General features: G+C 36.2%; 1 protein-coding gene and 1 long non-coding RNA gene across 2 annotated transcripts; both read left to right on the top strand.

Moving 5' to 3' along the window:
* Positions 1-1,401: 1,401 nt before the first annotated feature.
* On the top strand, positions 1,402-3,446 carry LOC113065370 (uncharacterized). Its single transcript, XR_003278999.1, has 3 exons — positions 1,402-1,549; positions 2,596-2,792; positions 3,182-3,446. It is a non-coding gene; the product is annotated as an uncharacterized LOC113065370 (long non-coding RNA).
* An 8,199-nt stretch (positions 3,447-11,645) lies between these two features.
* On the top strand, positions 11,646-22,675 carry LOC113065733 (testis development-related protein-like). Its single transcript, XM_026237223.1, has 4 exons — positions 11,646-11,888; positions 16,152-16,199; positions 17,924-18,039; positions 20,244-22,675. The coding sequence occupies exons 1-4, from the start codon at positions 11,802-11,804 to the stop codon at positions 20,671-20,673; spliced, it is 681 nt and encodes a 226-aa protein (XP_026093008.1). The 5' UTR covers positions 11,646-11,801; the 3' UTR covers positions 20,674-22,675.
* The last annotated feature ends 164 nt before the right edge of the window (positions 22,676-22,839 follow it).

Below are 22,839 nucleotides of genomic sequence, written 5' to 3'. Positions count from 1 at the left end.
TGAGCGAAATGGCGCGCTGCACCCAGGTATATCATGCGCGCGCATGCGCAGGGTGGTGCTATGCGCCATTTGGCCAATAGGATTGGCGGGATGGTATAGGGCTTCAGACATTCGTCACACCAGAGGTGTTCCCATACGTGGTGACGTCACCGCAGCATCGAAGTGACCTATGATAGGGAAGCGTAGTTCATAAATAATAATAACATTATGCAGACGTCGCTTGGTAAACTTCCAATAACTCAGCAAACACTAACGTTAATTAGTCATTAAAACAAAAGTGAAAATATCTCAGCATATATGTTAATTGGCCAAGAAATATGTTACATTTAATCTTAAAGTATGATATTGTGTTTGAATGTTTTTGCTTTACTTTTTTCTTACTTCTTCCTTTTGTCCCTCTCTTGCAGGACAGTTTAATGACGTCCAGAGTGCTGTTTTCAAGTCCAGTCCAGATTGTGACCTGGTCGAATGTTCTGCATCCTAAATGTCATTTGTAGGATATTGGAAGGATAGTTCATTTGTTCACAAGCAGCTGTGAATATAGGCTATATGTAGAAAAATGAATTATGCAATTCATATTTAAGTGCTATGTCATGAAAGTCTTTTGAAATCAGAGTTGTATGTGAGAGAAAGGGTTTCTGTGAATATTATATGGCGATCATAACATCTGAACAGTTTTATTTTTCAAAAATATAAGGTTGGGGCAAGTTGTCACAGTGACTAAATAGCTTGATTTGTAAACTGATTCAGTAGATTCTTTGAAAAGAAAAGCGTGCGTGTGTCAATCTCTTCTGTCAAAGAAAGCTCTCAGCTCAGAACTTTGGATAGCCTTATGTTCTGCTAAGGTTATGAAAAAAAATCTTAAAAATAAAGTTCTGTAACTAAAAAAATATTATTCATTGTTCATATAATGTTTTTTTCTTAAAACACTATTATTTACTGCATGTTTCAGAACGTTCAGAGAACATTCAAAAGTAACATTTCCATGTTTGAAAAATGATCAAATGCACTGTTAAATGTTTCTCTGACGTTTTCCATACCCTAGATGAAATTTTTTCAAAATGTTTGAAAACTGACATTTTGAACTCTCAGTCAGCATTCAGAAATAATCTTTTCATAACTTAATGGGAACATTAGCAAAACATCCTTGAAACATGTTTTTGTTACCTGGGCTTAAGCACACTGGCAGAGCCATTTTATAGAATTCATAAATTGCAATGTTAGCCAAAACAATAGTTTTAACTTTAATATCTAGCCAGTATTCCAGAAATGCTCCATTTTTTTCTGAGCATCGGGCACAAATACCATCCCTTCACAAAAAGATAGACAGGATTTCATGAGGACATGTGACCAGTGATATAAGCACCCAAAGCTTTATAAGTCTGCACGTGTCTGAAGAGCGGAGACAGATCCGTCTTGTGTGCCTGTGTCTGTGTCTGTGTGCGTGTGTGGTTTTTTGGTTTTCTAGCCAGTCTGATCTGCTCCAAGAAACACTGAGATGTTCTTCCGCATTCCTCTCCTGACACCAGGATACATTCGATACCTGCAGGTGAGTGTCCAGTTTATAATAGCTGAGCAAACTAAATGAGCGTTCTCCAAAATTTGGAAAATTATTACTTACTTATATATATTATTAAGAACAGTAACCTTACCTCTGTCTGTAGAAAAAAATGTTTAAACTCTAGCAAAATATATTTTGTAGAAAAACAATAAAACAAATGTACATGACTAGCAAGAACAAGAATGTAGACAAATCAGAGAATCTTAGCATGCAAAAATGTAATGTATTGAGTCATGTTTTACATTGGGATTCTAAAACTAAAAATGCTTTTGTTTTAATAAATTCTCTTAAGAGGAAATGTCAGTGTTCGTCTATTATTATTATTATTATTTTATTTATTTTTTTTCATATTAAAGGTCCTTGCACCTCTTAGACCCCAAACAAACATCCATCATGTATGCATTGTATTTTTGTAATGGGTGTAGTTTGATATACAGCATTAAAAAAAAATCAAAATTATTGAGCGGATAAGAAATACAGTAGGGCAAAAATATATCACAGTAAAGCAAGATACAGAAGAAACCGAATTAGACCAAACAATAAATAATAATAATTATAAATGAAATATAAAATATTATTTGTTATTAATTTTTAAAGAAAATTAATTTATATTTCCAAAGTATAACAGTTACTTGATTTAAAATCCATTAAAAAAAAACTGACAAAAAGCTGTTTGCAATAGTTTTTGTCTGTGGAATTTGAAAGCCTTTTTCTTTTTCTTTTTTTTTTATCAGAATCACAGTCTTTTATCCATGGGAAAATGGATCTCGAGCCATGAGACGAGGCACTATATTTAGTAGTTGAGTTTAATATGCACTTAATTGTTTGCACTTTAAATCGTATTCATTGAAAATCTATGAAACTATATTTGTTTATGTTGATAAGCTCCTTATCAGACTTAATCCTGATTTAGGAAATTCAGCAATACTTCTGAAAGAGCATGTTTTCCTGAGAACTGCTTCCTGGATCTATCTTCTCTCATCTCATGCTCATAGATGAGCCATGAACTCTGACCTTTGACCCTTTGCTTTTAGACTCAGACAGCGCGGACCAGTATGCAGAGGGAGGGGCCTGCTGTACCCCGTCTTGCCATGCTGCTAGGCCTTGTGGGTATAGGGATGTCAGGATACAGCTCTCGCCAGCTGACCTTATATCACAAGCCATCATCACATCTCCTGCGGTGAAACAAAAAGCAGCAAACAGAGAGAAAGCCCATAGCTTTTGTATAAAGGTGCGTTGAACAAGCTCGGAGATCATGCATCCATTTGTTAGTTTTACCACATCATGCTGAAGCTCATAGTCTTGCTTTGGTTGCGAGGATGGCCGATCCTCAACCCCAAACTTGTTCTCTGGTAACAAGGGAGTGAATTAAATGCTTTGACTTTTTTATTTAGTTTAAAAAAATGCATTGAGAATGCATAACAGGCATAAGTGTCCTTCTAAATCATAAAATGACAAGTGGGATATGTTATGGTCTTGTGGACCTCAAGGATGCTTCAAAGTCTACTTCAATTAAACACTGAGTACAGGTGTCCACTTAGAACTGGATTATATTTTTGATATAATATGTAATTAAATTTTAAATTCCCAAAAATAATTCTACTCTTCGTATACCTGAAGATCCTAAAGAAGACCAACAGATTCTCCAAAGTCAATGCAAACCAGCCAACAACAAATCCAGCAGCCAACAAGACTAGCACAGCTGTCACAGCTCAAACATCACGATGAAGTATGACTCCAGTTTTTATTGATTTTCTTAAAGAAATTTTAAGAGACATATTGCTCTAATGAATAGAGCCATTTAAGCAGGTCACCTTCATAGCTATGAGTCACAGTCACTATTTACAGGACACGGATTCATCTTTAATATACATTTAGCATTTAATATCCCATTTGTCTATATATATATATTTGCTTTTATGTATTTAAAATATTTAGATTTTATTTTATTTTCTCACATAATTAATTAGATATTGTCATATTTGTGATTTTGTTTGTATAAAGTGTTTTTGAGTTTGAATGTACATATAATGTAAATAAGTTTATTTAATGCATATATTTTTATTTGATGTGTATTTATGTTTCGTAAATAACAAAGTGTGTATTTTGAAATTTTTTAGCTTTGAGAGTAGGGCAGTGTTTTTTAATGGTCCTCCATTTTACCATTCACAAGCATGTACAGAAATCCTCGTCTGGATTTTCTCTTCCAATTTGGGCTTGGTACTCTGGTTTGCCAACCTCGGTGTCACCCAGACTAAGCAGACTTAAATCTGTAACCCCCCAAAAAGCCCATGAAGGACACTGACCTATCCGAAACTCTCTCCTAACTAGACAACTGATCAATACGATCTCATAAAAGTGTTTATTTATTAAATATTGTGTGTTTTGGCATTGACGTATGTAATAAATGTCTCACCGACAGCTAAATGTCATTGGTTTTGTGAATGGGATGGGATCGATGTGAACTTGAGCGCTGAGTCATGTAATGATGTCATGACATCTCAGAGCAGACACTCAAGAAGAAGAAGAAGAAGAGCTTATGTTCTTATAACGGTCTAATCTGCTCATCCAATTACAGTTGGCTGCTAACATAAGGTCAAAGACCTTTATTTGGAGAACAGATGGCCAACTTGAATTGGGGAAAATGTGGTGTTTTCATCTTCTGTGGACGCTATGACTGATTTGCAGTGATTTTTGTTTTATTGTTCTTATTGTTGACATTATTGAGTATAATGATTGTTGCCATTGTGACCATTTTAGCACTTTATGGGAGGATTGATTGTATTTTCACAGCTCTTTTTTAATGAAGAGAGTATATGTCTTGTCTTGTAAATTATTTTAATTGTGTATTTATTTACTAAATCAAATATTCCAGCATGTAAAGAGACTTAATTGCTTACATGGTCGTCTACATACCTATTGAAAGTCTACATACCTATTAACACAGTATACATTTCTATTGATTAAAAATTAGAACTTTAATTTCAGAGCTAAAAAAAAAACTTTTAGGATTTTTTGAATTGTTAATATTATTTTAAGTGTAAAGCAAACATATTCATACTTAATTTAAAAAATATAGCATGCACAAAATTTTAACTGATAAGCCAAATATTGTTTTAAAGTAATGCAGTAGGGGGCAGCACTACACTAAAACCTCTAAAAAAAGTAGCAATAACTTGAACTTTAAAAGTAAGCAGGAAACATTAGTCCACTAAAATCTGTTTACAGTCTACAAAACTGTTTATGTTTATGTAAGACAGAGATGCACTAAATAAGAGTTGTTATTGAATGTCTGATCTTCCGGACAATCACCTGTGGTTTTAGTAGCTGTGTTGTAAATGCACTGACTCACTTTAGTTACTAAACTCTGCAAATCCGAACCAGAACCACACTGTTAAAAAATTACTGTAAATTTTACAGTAAAATACTGGCAGCAGGGTTGCCAGCCAGGTACTGTAAATTTTACAGTAGTCGTACTGTAATTTAATTTACAGATTTTTCCTGTATTCTCAATTACAGTAAAATTCTGTAAATTAAATTACAGTAAGACTACTGTAAAATTTACAGTAACTGGCTGGCAACCCTGCTGCCAGTATTTTACTGTAAAATTTACAGTAATTTTTTATATTTTGTATACTGCATTTTTACAAAAAAATATATTATATACTGCATTTTTAATACATTGTATATGGCATTTAACAATTATTTAAATAGCAAATGCACACTTTCAAGTAGTTTACTGTGCAAAGCAATTCTTTGAAAAAAAGCATATGTGTATTTGCTATATTTAAAGTATGTAAAATGATAGCATACAATATATTTTCCCTATTGCTGACTTAACTTTAACTGCATAAAGTGTTATATAATGCATAACTTAATTCACCAAAAACATATAAAAAAATAACATTTTTAAAATCTAAAAAAAAACAGGTCAAAATGTTATATATCACTTTCACATTTACATAAAAAAATGACATAAAAAGTATATTATTTTGAACTCATTTTTATTTATTTTAAAATTATTTCATTTTTTTTTTAATGGATATGAAATTTTGGCATGATTTCTTTTTTATTACTTGGAACATAATGGCCATCATGGACCTTGACACAAAGAAATATTCAAACTGCGTTATAACCGAAACATGACCAACATGGTCATATTAAAACAGTTCACCCAAAAGTGAAAATTCTGTCATTTCTCACCCTCATGTCATTCCACACCCTTAAAACCTTTGTTCATCTTCACAACACACATTAAGATATTTTTTATAAAACCTGATGGCCCAGTGATGCCTACATTGCTAGCAAGATCATTTCCCTTTCCAATGCCCAGAAAGGTACTAAAAACATATTTAAAACAGTTTATGTGACTACAGTGGTTCAACCTTAGTGTAATCAAGCAATGAAAATACTTTTTGTGTGCCAAAAAACTAAATAATGACTATTCAACAGTATCTCGTGATGGATGACACTGCTTCATGAAGCTTCAAAGCTTTATTAATCTTTCAGTTCAAATCAGAGCATATCAAACTGCCAAAGTCACATGATTTCAGTAAATGAGGCTTCGTTACGTCATAAGTGTTTTGAAATTTCAATGGTTCGTGTGACTTTTGCAGTTTGATACACGTTCTGAGCAAATGATTTGAAACAAAAGATTCGTAAAGCTTCTAAGCTTCATGAAGCAGTGTTTTGAGATCGCCCATCACTAGATATAGTTGAATAAAATCGTTGTTTTGGGAGATGGGGGTGGGGGGGGGGGTTGGCAAAAAAAGTATTCTCGTCGCTTTATAATATTTAGGTTGAACAACTGTAGTCACATGAATTGTTTTAAATGTTTTAGAGGCTTTCTGGGCATTGAAAAAAAGAAATGATCTTGCTAGAAATGCACGCTTCACTGAGCCACATCTTATTATGTGTTGTGAGGATGAACGAAGATCTTACGGGTGTGAAACGACATAAGTAATTATTGACTTAATTTTCATTTTTGGGTGAACTAATCCTTTAAAAACCACAAAGACATTTTCAGATAGCTATCATCATTAAGGAATAGACCAATATTGCCAAACAAGTCATACAAAAAAAAGTGATGCATGACTGACCGGAAGGAGCCGCGCACTTGCAGAAGTCATACAAACTTTCCATCAAACAGATAAAAATCAACCAAATAACAATTATGCTCCAGATGAAGTTCCATCCCAGGATTCAAAGCGTGACTAGAAATATTGAAAAGAGTAAAGAGGACAATACATTAGATATATTACAAAACATAATAATACTTTCAGAAACAAATAGGGGGATGACAGATACAGTTAGTGACAGATACAGGGATGAGAGGTACAGTCAGAGAGAGACAGAGGGATGAGAGGTACAGTCAAAGGCAGATAGAGAACAATAAAAGGAAGACGCAATCTTGGTGTGTGTGTATCCTTACATTTCAGAAATTCCATTGGAATTTGCACAGAAGAGTGGCAACATGTGGGTTGACTGCCACACATTTTCTTCTGTATCACTTGTACTGTTTTTATTTCGATGGCACTTTTCCCTTGGCTTTGGGTCCTCTCTCTGGATTTACGCCCACAAAGCACCTAAAGGGTCATGAAACAGACAATATGTAATTAAGAGCGGTTTTAGGACCTCCAAGAAAGTTGGAGATGTCCACTAATAATAAAAAAAAAACATATTTAACTCAATAGCTTGCTGGTGTTAAATAGGGAGACAAATATATTCTCTTCTCGAGTTAAGACACATTGTTTTAAAGGCATCAACAGAAATAACACTGATAACATAACATTATTAAAAGGAATGTTCTGATATAACTTATCTATAAAATGCTGGTTCTGAAGTTGTTAGAATTCAACCATTACCTTTGAATGAACTCCAAGGTACACACTGCTTCCTCCTGATACTCAAGATTAAACTAGTAATAAGCAGCAAACAGAGTGGCAAGGCCGGACAGGAAACTGGGCTGAGTGCCCTCACACACCACCTCGCCTTCAATACTCAGCATCCAGTGCCCACTTGTCAAAGTGTCTCCTAAAACAATCAATATCACAATAGTAATTAATACCTATACCATTTTTTTTTTTTTTTTTTTTGTATTTCAGATTTTTACATTTACATTACATACTATATTTAGTAGGGGTGGGATAAAAATGTGATTCTTAAATGTATCGCAATGCATAAGCAGACGATTCTGAACTGATTCACAAATGTCAAAAATAAATTTTCTAAACGTTAATTAATGTAATGTTGACGGAAAGTAAAAGGCGGATCTCTGAAACGCGGAAGTGCATGCCCAGACAGTCTGTGACATGCACATATTTCTTTTACTGTCTATGGTGTGTATCCACTGGCGCAGAGCAAGCGTTTTGAGACCTATAACGTTACTTGAGCGTTTTCAGTCCATTTAATGGAAGTTGAGCTTCCATAGTTGCATATGGTTTGTGGTGGATCGATTATGCAGCAAAATGCCTCCTAATGTGAAACAGACTGCAAGCACTTTGTTTTTTTCTTCCTGAACCTTCTGGTTGTTCGTTTATTTGAAATGACTCGAAAAAAGATTCGTTCATTTTGCTGAACGAGACTCAAAAGTCCGATTCGGTAAAATGATCCGAACTTCCCATCACTACAACTGATGATAAGATTCAAGTCATAGACGCAATAAAACAACTCGTTTGTTTATTGGTCAGTGTCGCGCATGATCAGTTCATTTGTTCAAGTGTCACCGCACTGATAAGGTGCCTTTGTGCACCCTGTGCCAAAATACACACAAGATTTGCCGGCCGACATAAATATAGACACATATATATATAAATAGCATATTTAATAATTTCAAGGAAAACGTATTTGGTCGCCCTAAGGTAATAAATTAGGCTAACTATACAAAGCAGACTTTATATCAAACAGATTTGTTAAAGTTTTCACATTAACGTTACCTGAAGTTAGCAAATGCTCAAAAAAAATCTACATCTCACTGGTTACGTTAACCTCTTAGAAAAGCACCACTGAGAATTTATATGACACACATCCTCCGTGAGCGACCCTGACTGACCGCGAGGCTTTAGAAACGCGTTTTATTTCGGCGCCCGTGTTAACAGATGACTGCATGTGCAAAGTTGTTTTACATCATAAAATAATCACGACGAAGTGTGCTGATAAACACTAAGTTACAGTGAATATAAACTATTAGCACTGAAACATGTCATTCATAACGAAGGATTCCAGAGATTTTCTGTCCATGACTGCTATAGCGCCGGGGGATGTGTGAAATCCTACCGCGACCGCGCTACTGAAACCCCGCGCAATTCTGCCTCGCGCCCCGCGGACGGATGATGCTCGAATCTGGGGTTACCAATATAATCCGCGAATGTAGATGCATTCATATACTATAAACTACCAAACAAGAAATATAAAAAACTGAAGTCACTTACCACAGTTGTGAATCACTCCTCTTGTCTTTAACGTTAATCTCCTCGACCGTTGACGATGCGGCTCCGAAGATTTGAAATTTACAGCAAAATTCTGTAAATTTGAGTCAGACCTACACGTGACCCCAGAATGCATTGCAGTTTACAGCAATATGCTGTATTATTAAAAAACAGTCCGCGGCTGTAAAATAATGCTGTAATTTTTACAGCAATTCATTACAGTGCAACCTGTCGAAATTACTTCTCCTTTATACATGCAACTACATACATTCATGCTGCAAATAAAGGGATATGCAAACCTATACATGTGTGCCCAAACAATCTCTTTCGTCTTTGCACACACAGATTTGTTGTGTTAGGTTAGTGCAACTTTCACAAAGGCAATCTGATTATGTTTGCTTGCCTGTCGTTAAAGAGAATTGGTCTTTGCCAGCACTTTATGTGTGCACTGTAAGTGGTTGTGTATGCAGAGAGAGAGAATAGGGGTTATATCCTCAGGATGAGTCAGCGTGTGATCAGACTGTCTTATGTCTTTGACATGGATGTGGCCTGGAAAGAAGATTTAGAAATGAACTAAGTGCTTTCTCTCACGGCTCACTGCAGTTTTATACATTACGTTTAGAAGTCAATATGAATCTTAAAGCAACTGTATGTACTTTTTTGCCTTTTACTTTGATATATCAGTTTTAAAATCATTCTGATGCTTCACTGAATTCTAATAAAGCAAAAGGCTTCTGTTTCAATCCCCAAACCTGTTCTGGGTAATTTGGTGAGCGGGTGCGAAATTCCTCAAAAGAGCGGATTGTTTTAGCAACAAATACACGTAAACAGCTATCCACTGTAATTATGACAGTTATATATATCCTAATGAATGAAATCAAATCCAATCCTTGTTTTGTTTGTGTGCGTGTGTGTGTGTGTGTTTCCTTGTTGAATACCTTGTTTCAAATTATGTAAAGAAAATGAATGAATGCAGTTTACTGACTTGAAATCAAAGAGTTTCAGAATTCAAAGTCCCATGGTCACAGAGGCTGCATTTATATAAAAAAATTATATATATAAAAAAAAAAAAATACAAAACCATATATGCTGTATTTTTAACATTGTAAACTATTTATCTATTTAACTTAACTGTGTTCTAGTATTTTAACATATTGTTAAATGTTAATTATTTATTAAATGTTAAATGTTTTTATAGTTGTTGTTAATAATGATGATGATGATGATGTTGAAATTGGTTGTGCTGCTTAATTTTTGTGAAGATGCGTTGTAATACTTTTTATCCTTGCTGAATAAAAGTATTGATTTCTTAAAATAATAATAATACAACTCGCAGATGATTTCTGTGCACATCTTAAATCAGACAGGACTCTTGTCACACCAACACAGGTTCTGTTTATGTATTTACTGTAAACATGCCTGTATAAAGATGATATCTGATGACCCTTCTGATCTGTAGATTGTGTGTGTGTGTACGTGTGTGTGTGTGTGTCTTCTCAGGTAAGGTCAGCTTTTCTGTCTTGTTTGTTGTGTTTGAATTGTAATATTATAGTGTAAGCTGCTGTTTCCAAGCTATTCTTGAAGTCTTCCGGAACCCACAGTGGTGAAACAGTCAACTTCTTAAACAGCTTCATAACCCTCATAAGTTCATAATCCCCTTAATGAAAACTTTAGACATGCTCTGCATGTGTTACAATTCTTTAAACAGTTAACAAAGAGTATATTCTTTACAGTTAAAGCATGGGAACATTCACATCACATGAACAAATACATTATGTATCCAGCCAATGACCTTTATACTGAAAGTCAAGTGGGCATGTTGCTTAGCTCTTCACAAAATAATGTATTCTTCACACTTACATAATTATAATCCCTAAAAACATAAGATAAATTAATGTGCCCTATAAAAGCATTTGCCATTTCTCGAATATTAATTTTAAATTTTATGAATTTAAAAGTTTTATTCCAAAATAAATTCACATAATATATATATATATATATATATATATATATATATATATATATATATATATATATATATATATATATATATATATATATATATATATATATATATATATATATTGGGAATAAATTAAATCCAATGTGATTTTTTAGTGCATGGATGAAATAAGTTCTCTTCAGGTTCACACAGGTTTGCAATGTAACTGCAGATGTAGCCTACTTTTTCAATATTTCTTTATTTCTTTATTTCTTTACTTTAAAAGTGTACTTTTTGCCATTTGTTTTGAAATTTTGCATTTAGTCCTATGCCTACATTTTGAAAGGTGTGTTAATTTGAACAAGTGTTCAATTTTTCGGTCTGCTTAGAATTTAATTAAAAACGTATTTTTTTTATTATTATATTCAAAAATAGGACATACAGTAGGAGAACAAATTACAAATTACAACTAAGCCAAGGAGGTCAAGGGGTTAATTAATTAAAAACGTCTACCCTGACTGAACCTCGTCTGATGACGTGATAAGACCTCCTGTCGGTGTGGGAGGGCACGAGGGGCGAACGCCACGCCCATGTTGCCAGGACAACTAGCTGTTCAGCGGCAATCTGATCCACGATGGGAGGAGCGGCGGTCCAGGTGCTCCAGCCAACCGTGTGCTCCGACGTTCATCAAAGAAAGATAGTGTGCCGGAGGAAAGTGTGCGTGTGGGGTATCGTGATCACAGACGAGTTATTGTTCTGATTTAACCGCTGCCTCCTCGCGATCTCCTCATCAAGAGTCTTCACTCGCGTCCCATGGACTGGGACAATCCCGTGCTTCTGAGATACAGCTGAACCCCGAGCGCGCATAATCATGTTCAAGAAGAGCAAGAACAAAGTTCTGGTGGATGAAGCGTCGGAGGAGGACGAGGCGTCGTGGCATCACGAGCACGCGAGTCAGGTGAGGTGTGATGTTGCCCGTGGCCTTCAAACCTGAGAGATCAGATGTGATCGAGTTTGGCTGGGTCACATTTCTGTCTGTACAGTGACTGTATTGTTTACAAAGCGGATGCTCCCCCGAGCGAGTCGTGAAGTAAGATTATACAAACAGCAGCGAAATGATAAATATCATCTTCTATAATTTAACCCGCTTATTAATGTGTCACCTTACTTTTGAAATCGCTCTCGTTTGACATTTTAAATTTCAGGAGGGTATTTCAGTATGAAGCATATGGAACGTGATCAAGGGAACATTCTGAATATTCCGAATATGCAAATAAAGGATTCAGACAGTTTTTATTATTATGAAAGAATGAGAGTGGAATATAATATTAAAAGTACTAAGAGAGTGAAAATAACTGTTTACATGCTTTTTTCTGTTATTTAAATATAATTTGCATTAATCAAATTTCTGTGACTGGATAAAAAGGCCATATTTTGGTTTTGTAAATCAGCTGGCTTGTATTTCTTAGAATTTGGGCTCATGGAAATGATTTATTTGGAATTTACATAATAACTGAATGTTCCTTTGTTTTTGCTTATGTCATCGGGCTTTAATAATAAACCTGTATCTGTTGACCAATATGAGTATGGAATGTGGGAATAGGGCCATGATAATATGTTATATACTACAGCAGAACAAAATGAATATAATGTAATATTCCAGCAGAATAAGAGTCTACAAGAATATGAGAAGATTCTCACATTTAAGTTTTGTTCATGATTCCCTGCATGTTTTTCTGAGCCAGTGCTGAGATATGAATGATCATGTCGTTTGTGTGTGTGTGTGTGGTTATGATCAAATGTATCTTAATTAAATGTTACTCTGCTGTGGCTGAGTTTAAATACAGATTCATGGCATTTGCTGCCTTCCTTCTTTTCAGATCTAATGTTCTGTCAGCTGTTAGACTGCAGGAGTCAGATAAGGTCCTACAGTGTAACAGCAGGAGACGGTTGCAGATAAGCTTGCTTTCTCTCCCCCTCACACTTTTTTATATATATATATTTCATAAGCTTGCACTAAAAAAGTTCAAGCTTCCCACTGCATTCTGTGGCTAGTGTGATATTAGACGGCCTTGACTAAACCACGGTTATGTTCTTCCCAAGAGAATCTGTTCCACAAACAGATTTTTGGTCTCAGAGATGGGAAAGAGTCTAGTCAAAATCTCTGATATCCTCGTCTGATTATGAAAGACATTATGACAACTAGTCTAGCTGCTAGACCAAACTGTCTGCTGGGTTTTGATCTCAAATCCTGATTTATAAATAGTATATTCAGCAATCAAAGCTGTTACATGCTGCTTGTTAAATTAATTGATGTGCCAGAGTACCATGGTATTACCATTTGATACCATCACTGTACCATGTTGTCATATATCATGTACTTTGATATATATATACTCAACCCAAAGTTGGGTTGCTACTTTGCAGCTACTACTGAATTGCTATTTATACAATTACAAAAAAGTACAGAAAACATTTTTAAGACCATGGTAGTTTGCGTAGCGGGACCTTCAGACTGAAGGCAGAAGGTCTGGAAACCTTGGCCGCTATGAATGGCCAAGGCCCGCCTTTTTGTATTTAAAGAGACCGGCACGAAAAAGAGCGTGTTGCGATGACAACTTCGAAACTCCCAAAGTGTTTCCCATTTTGTGAGCCGTATGCATTAAATGCATGTGGTCGTGACATCTGAGGCTGAGACTAAGACCATGGTAATACCATGGTATGGTTCAAATACCGTCAAGTAAATACCATGTTAAATCCTGAATTTCAGAATCCTAATGTATATAAAAGTAAAATAGTATTAGCATTTGATACTGGACTGTGGTACTGTCGTGCAAGGCATAAAGAATACCATAGTACTCTCACAATACAAAAAAAAAAACACTATTATTGTGGTAAATAAAAAAATAGATATTATTTCCATTGTACCCCGCCCAAAACCATGGTAGTACACCATGGTCATTTTAATAATAAAAATAAATAATAATAATTCATTGCATTAATATAATGCTTTTCTAGGCACTCAAAGCGCTTTACATTTTGAGGGGGTATCTCCTCATTCACCTCCAGTGTGCAGCATCCACCTGGAAGATGTGACGGCAGAACGCCCACCACACACCAGCTTACTGGTGAAGAGGAGACTGAGTGATGAAGCCAATCAGCAGATATGGGCATTGTTAGGAGGCCATGGTGGTCAGAGGCCAATGGGCGAATTATGTTAGTGAAGCTCATGGCTCATTACAGTAGTGATACTACTAGGCTTGTGGACTGTATGTTGGAGAAGGAAAGGAATGGTATTGTGTTGTTCAGTCTACAAAGGGATATTTCAGTGAGATCCGCTTCCTTCAGCTGCTAGACAGTTTGTTCACCCAGAACTTGGTATGTAGAGCAGGAAGCCCGACGGATGAGGCCAAGCGAACCTTCGCTTACAGTTAGCTCCAGTTCTATTCAGGTCCCGTCAGGACCTCAAATTTTATAGAAAGTTTAGATTTTCCTCTGATAAACAAGTTTTCATGGAGATGAATGTCCTCTCTGTTCCAGCAGTTTATATCGAGCTATTTTATGAGCATTGGTTTTATTTTAAACCATGTCAGGTTGCCAGTAGGTAAACATCAGTATTCAGAGGTACGGTTTTGTTGATACTGTGGTTAGGTCCTTCATAAATAAATTGAAGGCAGAATAAATTGACTCCTATGACCCTGTGTTCTTCAATCATACGCTTTTTTTTTTCTCTTTTTTCAGTGAAGTCAGGTCTGAGCTGTCCCCAATATGCCACAATCATAAGAAATAGCAGAGTCCAGAGGGTAAAGGACTTAAAATATCCGAAACATTCCTCTTTGCATCTTAGCTTCAATCTTTCATGTAGAAATGAGCACTTCACTGTAATCAGGCCAAGCGCTTCGGTAAGACGGGGTGGAGGTGTGTGGCAGTGATACAAGGAGTGAGAGGGAGTAGAAAAGGTGGAGGCAGAGGGAGGAATGACATGGACATTGCAGAACAGAGGTTGATCTTTCTCTCTCTCTTCATATGAATCAAATTCTGCCTTTGAGTCATGTCAGAATAATAGTGTTTGCCCTGGATTTGCCTGAAACGTTGTCTTATTGTGTTGGTGGAAGTGTTGGCCATAGTCAAGGGTAAAGATATTACATTTTGTGTGTGTGTGTGTGTGTGTGTGTGTGTGTGTGTGTGTGTGTGTATATATATATATATATATATATATATATATATATATATATATATATATATATATATATATATATATATATATATATATATATATATATATAAAATAAAACAAGTGTTGTGTGAAATCAAATCATGTTTTTTTAAATAAGTCACCCAGGATGCATTTATTTGTGCAAAATAAAGAAGAATATTATTTCAATTTTAAATGACCGTTTTATGTCTTAATATATATTGGAATAAATTTTTAGCATCATTACACCAGTGTGAAATGATCCTTCAGATATCATCCTTATATATGCTTATTTGGTGCTCACAAAACATTTAGTCTAATTATTATTATTATTATTATTATTATTATCATTATTATTATTATTATTATCAATTGCCAGAACAGTTGTGTTGCTTAGTCACATGATACTTTTAGGTGTTTGGCTCAAACAGGTCCGAAGAGCAAAGATGGCAGATATATGTATCAGTTCTTGAGGGCGAAAGTTTTGTGTGACAGCTCTGTTTCCCATAATTCTCTGAGGCAGATAAAGCATCAGTTACACACCTAATGTGCATCCTTTGCTCTTCAGTTTGTTGCGCTAGGGCTAAAAGTCTCCTGCCTTTTTAGGGCAATGAAAAAGTGAAGTAAGAACTTTCCAAGAGGCAGCAATAGGTGGGGCAGGAAGGAAGGGGAAGAGGTCAGACACTTAACAGGAAGTTGAATGCCAGAGCAGTTATGATTGATCCCCCAAAATAGACAGAATTAATTATAACATTAACACTAATAGATTGGATTACACTTGAACCTAGTGGGATATCTATAAGAGGAGTGTTTTACTCCTTAACCACAGTCATGTTCTGACTCTTTGTCTTGACAGAAAACGATCATTTTCAGGTCTCTCCTTAAATGTGCAAGACCTTGTTTATATAGCATGCTAAAAATATCCCTCACATTTTTCTGTGTCTGTTGTGTTCGCAGACATTAGCGTGTGTTTAAGTGTGTGCGCGTGTTCTCATTGTTTTGTTCTCCTTGGCATTTGCCCTTTAGGATAAAGACTCCGAGGGAACAGAGGAAGTTCTGAGCCCCTCAACAAAGGTAAACACACCAACACACACATGCATAATGTTTTGTAATGTGTTGACAGTGTCCGAAACAATACCATAGCAGCATTGTTAGGATGTGACGAGAAAAGCCTGATATGAAACACTTTTTATTTTTGTCAGTTGTGTGTGAATGAACGCGATGAATGGAGGGAATACAGTGGAGGGGAGAAAGTGTGTGTGTGTGAGTGTGTTGTGGATAATCTGATAAACATGTAGAGAGGATGTGACATTCTTTCAGAACAATCTGGACAATAGCAAAAGTAGCAAACATTCAGTGCTGTGCTTTCCTACTGATGTCATGTCATATTTTAAATGATTAAACAAGTATCTGAACTGTTTCTGACCAGTAGAAATATATATATACGGCACAATGAACTCTTTTAATCTCAAAGGATCCAGAGAAATCAGTTTTCCTTGATTTGACTTCTTTATAGATGCTAACAGAGACTTCCAGAGAGTTCTGCTGTTTCCTCCAGTGATGGCAGGTGCTGAAGCGTAGTGCTTTCTTTGAGGTCAAAGACGAGTCCAATAGTAACATCTGTTTATCTGATGGAATGAATAATGTGCCCGAAGACTCCTAATGCTCATAATAACAGCTGGTCCCGACATAACAAGTGGTTATGTGCATAATCAGATGGCATGTTTTAGCACAGCGGAGTGATAGAACACAGAGGTCTTTGGTTTGAAATAAAACAGGGAGTGGCGAATAAAATTAATCTCGTTCTGTTACCTTTTTTAGTGTTTGGTACATTTTAATTCCTCCAGACATGTAGCAACAGCTACTAAATATCTGGAGGATACAGAAATGAATGCAATTTAACTTGTAAATGCAATATTCCTATATTTCAGTATGAAGCCTATTTTAGAACCGTTAAGATTATTTGCATATAAAGTAATTCTCTATATAAGCATAAACAAATCAAACATTAAAAAAAACATTTAAGGAAGTTATAATTTTTAGTCAATTGCTAAAAGCTTCTCCTTTGGATGCTAGAATGATTTAGTTGTTTGAAATGTATGATTTTCCACGTAAACATGTTTCACTTGTTTTTTAGGTGCTTAACAGAAAATCCCCAGAAATTCTCATTACCATAATTCAAAAATTATTCTCATTGCTGTAATTAAAATCATCCAGTGCAACAAAACTACTATGATGTGCTTACAAAATAATAATAATAATAAAAATTTAAATTCTAAATTTTGGAAGGAAATATGATACTTTTTTCAGTCGAGGGAAGAACATTCTGTACAAGGCCATTCAGAAAAAACTGAACAACTTGCGAAAGTGAGCGAGAAATTGTGTCAAAGGTACTTTTCTATATAATAAGCTGCAAAGCCGGGTCGGTATTTCAAATCCTGAGGGTCATACTGGAAGCAGGCAGGAGGGAGTCTGAAGGAATGCGTCAGATTGCAGAATGACCCAAAACACACACACACACACACGTCTGCTCAGATGTCTGGCCTTCTGTCCGTCAGACACCGCTTTCTTCTCCTGCATCCAAGATGAAGTGTGTCTTTGTGATTAGCTGTCTCTGTGCCAGGCTTAAACCTGCAATCATCTCTTACCATCTGTATTTCTGTCTCGCTGAGAAACCAAAGCTGAGCCTTTCTGACACATAACACACCAACAGTCGCTTTACTCTGCCCAGAGTCCTATTGTATGAATAAACGAGCAATTTCTGCATGGTTTGTGACTCTGTTTTTGACCTTTTGTAGGATTCGAAGTCAAAGAAGGTAAAATCAAAGCGAGAAAAAGGAGACAAGAAGTTGTTTCCGTCTCAGGACGATGAACACTTCTTGCTGACAGGAGTCACCGTCTCTCACAGAAGAGGGTAAGCTAAAGCTAAATTAAGTATGTTTCGCAAGTCCCAAAATTCCCATATGTATTTTTGAGATGATTGCAATAAATTTAGATGATTGTACATAGTTAACAGGGATGGGTAACCTAAATTGGTTTTTTATATTGCATAACCATTTATTGATGCATTTTTTCTATTCTTATTCTTATTTGTGAGGTTTCATTTCATTACAGCTTCCAAATGAAAATGTAGACATTATTTTTTTTTTCTTCTAGTCATTTCAGGAGCTTGAACATTCTATTTTTTGATGTTTAAGAAATAGAATGTACATCAATCAAATGTTTTTGAGATGATTATCGGATGTTTGTACATACACACAGACACAAAAGATGTTTAAAATAGAATACAATGATTTATGTGCTTCTTTACAGGCGTCTCTGCATTGGATGAGCTTGGTGGGAAAATTCAAAACCACATTGTTCAAATCTTTTGGTCTGCCTCAAACTCACACCATTAGTTGAGCCAGAAATTGACATGTTGGGCTTCTGAAACCAACAAAGCCATGTTGTAAAACCAGCACAGAGCCACGGTGTTTACAGTCAGTCTGTGGGGGAAATGAACTAGTGGCTTGTTTAGAGGTGACTCTGCATATTAAAGTTGGATTAGGAAAAAGTATTTTACCAGCAGAGACGTACAAACGGCACATTTGAGTGCCTAGAAATGAAGATACGGCTACTGTATGCAGTAAAAATAGAGATAAATATATCTTTACATAGCAATGGAAAATCTAACATATATGTTTTTGGACATAAATATAGTCTTACGTTAAACTGAACCATTAAGTAATGCCGCGTTTCCACCGAAATTACCCGGAACATTTGTACCAGGAACTTTTTTTCCCAGGAACTTTTTTCCCCCCAGGCCTGTTGCTTTCTGCGTTTCCACCACGGTGTAAAGTACCGGGTAGATTAGGCAAATAGACTGGTGACGTAGGTCTGCGCGTTTCTCAATACAAAGTACGCTGATTAAAAAAAAAAAAAAGGTACGCTGATTTTGGACGTGCATCATCGGTAGTTAGTTCTGACTTTGTGCATTCGGCTGGGGAGTGTGATGTCAGCGACGACGCGAATCCTGTAATTTTCCTCTCTGTATATTTACAATAAAACGAAATAGGATATAAAATACCACTGCCTCCTTTGGTTTTCATTTAAGCATAATAACAGCTGCGGAAATGTACTTAGTTCAGGGATATGTGTATATGCAGCCATTACAATGAAACGAAATATTATATTTATAATATTATATTATAAAAAAAATTTATTTTCATTTTAACATATAGATAAATTGAATACAGACCAAAGAAAACCTGTTAGATTTACCCCGCAGCTGAATTATATTTTATGTTTAACCACTGAAGAGACATCAGAGCCAGCGGCACATATCAGAAGATCTATCCGAGATGAGGCTGCTCTCTGCGGATACATGAGGACTGAGCTCCCGCTGATCGAGTGGAGCTTACCGTCTCTGAGATCGGCGAAACACATTTTTAAATAGGCACTGTCTTTATAAATAAACCACAGATTTGAGTTTTAAACAACTACATTCTCGCCTGAAATACTTTTAAAATTACATTTCATGACACAATAAGAGTAATATTTTGAAAATGTTGATCTGAATAAATGGTGGTTGAACTCAACCAATGCTGCGTGAACTCAACCAATCAGAATGTTTAGCGCCAAAGTCCCGCCCCCGAAAGTTCCGGAACTCTGAAAAAGTACCACCTCGCCAGCAGGGACTTTCTGAGGGGCATTTTTTTACCCGGAACTTTATTTAGTTCCTGGTTCCTGCGGTGGAAACACACCAAGTACCAGGCCAAAGTCCCTAGTTCCTGGGTAAAGTTCCTGCGGTGGAAACGCGGCTTAAGTGTCTGAAATGGAAACCGCACCCTGTGGCCCGGCCTCTGTCCTTTCTGCTGAAGCACTGGACAGTATGTGGCTGCTTGTGCCATTATGACACATAACCAAACATCATACTGTACATACAGCATAATATATTCACTGTTGATCCCTTTACACTTTCATATAAGCAAATATTAAGATTGAGTGTGTGTGTGTGTATAATATATATATATAAATTTTTTTTTTTCAGCTATGCAAGCAGTACCAGTGGTTTTAATCATTTTTGAGGGTAGAACATTTTCACCTTACAATAAATCCTGCTGCTTCATTCTCTCCCAGGTCTGCTAAGAAAAACTGGGAGGACGACAAGAGTAAAGCCCACTCGGAAAAAGACAAAGCGCACTGTCTGTGGGACAGCATCACCATGACGATGAAGCAAATCACACCTACGAGGAAGATTGACAAGATTGAGGGCTGGGAGCCGCCTCAGCTGAACGACGGGGTGGAGGAGGGAATAAATGAGCCGGAGAAGAAGAGTGACTCGTCCCCGCTGTCTTCCCCGCTGTCACTGTCTCTGCCGCACTCTCTGGGCTTGCCGTCCTGGGTTGGCTTGGGTTCAGAGGAGGACTCGTCTCGTTACGCTAGTCTGACTGAATCACAGACCGGTGGCCCTGCCCAGTGGGCGGCTCGGGCGCGAGATAAATTAGCCGCAGTTCGTCGCCGAAGTCCAGCCAGCCTATCAGAGAATAACTGGGAGGGGCTAAAATAATTTCCATTTCAATGTCTAAACGGTTGGCCACACCCCCTTGAAAACTAGCTCTGATTGGACAGCCCACTGATATGAAGATGTGAAGAGTAGGACCCTCAGACCAAGAGTGCCTGCTTCCAGTGCCTGTCAACTTTCCCATTTGATATAAAATGCGCTTCCAATTTTTGAATGAAGCCTCCTCGTTTGAAATCACTGGATGTACTCCTAGTTGGTGTCTGACATCACCATGGCGTTTTGTAAATTACTTTTAAAGGTTAAATGACATTTAAACACTCAAAGAGAGAGTTCAACCAAAAATGGAAATCTTGTCATTGTTTATTCCCCCTCATTTCAAACCCGTTTGTTTTTATCTGTTTATTCTGTGGAGCACAAAAGATGTAGATTAGCCGAATGTCTCAAGAACCATAGACTTAGTCATGCTAGAAGCATAAACCTCAGTCAGACGCCATATTGAATAATGATAATGAGGCTGTGGACAGTGGTACGTACTGTATACAACTTTCAAAACTGCTTTATTTCGTTTTTTATCTTCTGAAAGCTTTTCAGAAAGACTCAGTAATGTTTTAAACCGAGTGCACTGTACTTCTATCCCCTACAACCCTTGTTTCATCCCTGTCCAAAAAAAATGGTGCTACCCAGACCAAGACTTAATAGCTGATAAAATGACAATAAAATTAGAGTAAATATAGTCCAAATGACTGTATTATGAGTTTTTTGGTTTTTTTACACAATAAAGTTACCTGAGAAACGGCCTGAGAATTCAGAATTCATTCAGTCATTTAGGTAAACTTCTCTTTTTCGCAGAATAAAATCAAACAGGTTTTAGATGACATAAGGGTGAATAAATGATGACGGAATATCTAATTTGTATGTAAACTCTGTCTCTTTAAATCTACATTTTATCAGCGCCGATTAATCTCAGTGAGATTCTCAGTCGCGATAATCACTCGTGACGAGAGATCGACGCTTTGTGTGTAATGCTCGAATCTTCGATTCAGCTGTGGTTAATTTATTCCGCTGTGTAAATCAAGAATGAATGTGAAATGATGTAGAAACACCTTCATTCGTAGATTTACAGTCGCTACTGCCTGCTGATTCACAATCGTAATGTCCTCTAATTACTCTATGCAGTCATTTCCTTGCTATAATCCCAAACTACTCGCTATATTGATCATGCTAGCAATATATTCAGTGCCACTTTTCAGTAACAAAGAAGAGTTTACTGCGGCTTTAGACTTTAACAGGGAACAGTTTTCAGTTGTATGTGCTTGGTCCTGTCGCTGGAGATTTTGAGCTTTAATCAAACTGCTAATTATAATCATTGGACTCATTTGGGGGGGAAAAACACAGTCTTCTAGGGTTGAAACGAAGTTCTAAACTGGTTGGTTTTTCAGGAAAGGAATGAGCATCCAGGTCTCATTAATAATGCTTAATAGTAACGATTGTTACAAACATTATTAGTTGAAGCCTTCCAAAGACCTCAAGAGCTGTGCTGTTTTATCATGAAGTGTTTTTCTTGCAGTGCCTCGACTTAAAATTCATTTTGTAGTGATCACATGATAGTTCTCTTCTAACACCCTCAACATGATAAAAATGACAATCATCATTTATAAGACTGATGTAAAATGTATTGTGTATAAACCTTTGGCCGATCCCATTGAAGCGCCTCTAAGATCTTTGGTTTGCTAGAAGAACATGACTGAGTGTCTTGTTGCAGATTTCAAGAGATTATTTGTAAGCAGATTCTGAACGTAAGTGGGTTTGCTGCTCTTAGTTGTTCATAGTAGCTTTATATAACTAGTATAGTACAAATATGTGTTTGAACTTTGAACGATGATTACAAATTGTTAGTTTCAGATTTTGCTCTTTATATTTAGGGACTTTGATTTTACTACTGAATGTTTTTTTTTTGTATTATGATTTAAATACAAACAATAAGATGCTGTAGTTCCAGGGGTTCAGATAAATTGGTGAATCTGAATAAAATTTACTTTATAAACAAGCACCCCCTCCCTCCCATTTTTTTATGTTTATGAAAAATGTGTTTATAATAAAACAAATCCATCATTTAGGCTATTTAACTTTAAACCTTTTAGCTTCAGATGAAATCCACATTTTATTTAGAACTGCTCTTTAAATGTTTTCGCTTGTAAATGTTGCATGATC

This window comes from Carassius auratus, chromosome 48, assembly GCF_003368295.1.
Source record: "Carassius auratus strain Wakin chromosome 48, ASM336829v1, whole genome shotgun sequence".
NCBI lineage: Eukaryota > Metazoa > Chordata > Actinopteri > Cypriniformes > Cyprinidae > Carassius > Carassius auratus.
The sequence above is the reverse complement of the archived record's forward strand: the minus strand, read 5'-3'. Positions and strand labels throughout refer to the sequence as shown.

What these genes read in the sequence shown, in the direction of transcription:
- LOC113065733 (XM_026237223.1), top strand. Translation starts at nt 11,802, where the DNA reads ATGTTCAAGAAGAGCAAGAACAAAGTTCTGGTGGATGAAGCGTCGGAG. An exon ending in TTCTGAGCCCCTCAACAAAG is followed by an intron (nt 16,200 to 17,923) that starts GTAAACACACCA and finishes GACCTTTTGTAG; the next exon opens with GATTCGAAGTCAAAGAAGGT. An exon ending in ACCGTCTCTCACAGAAGAGG is followed by an intron (nt 18,040 to 20,243) that starts GTAAGCTAAAGC and finishes ATTCTCTCCCAG; the next exon opens with GTCTGCTAAGAAAAACTGGG.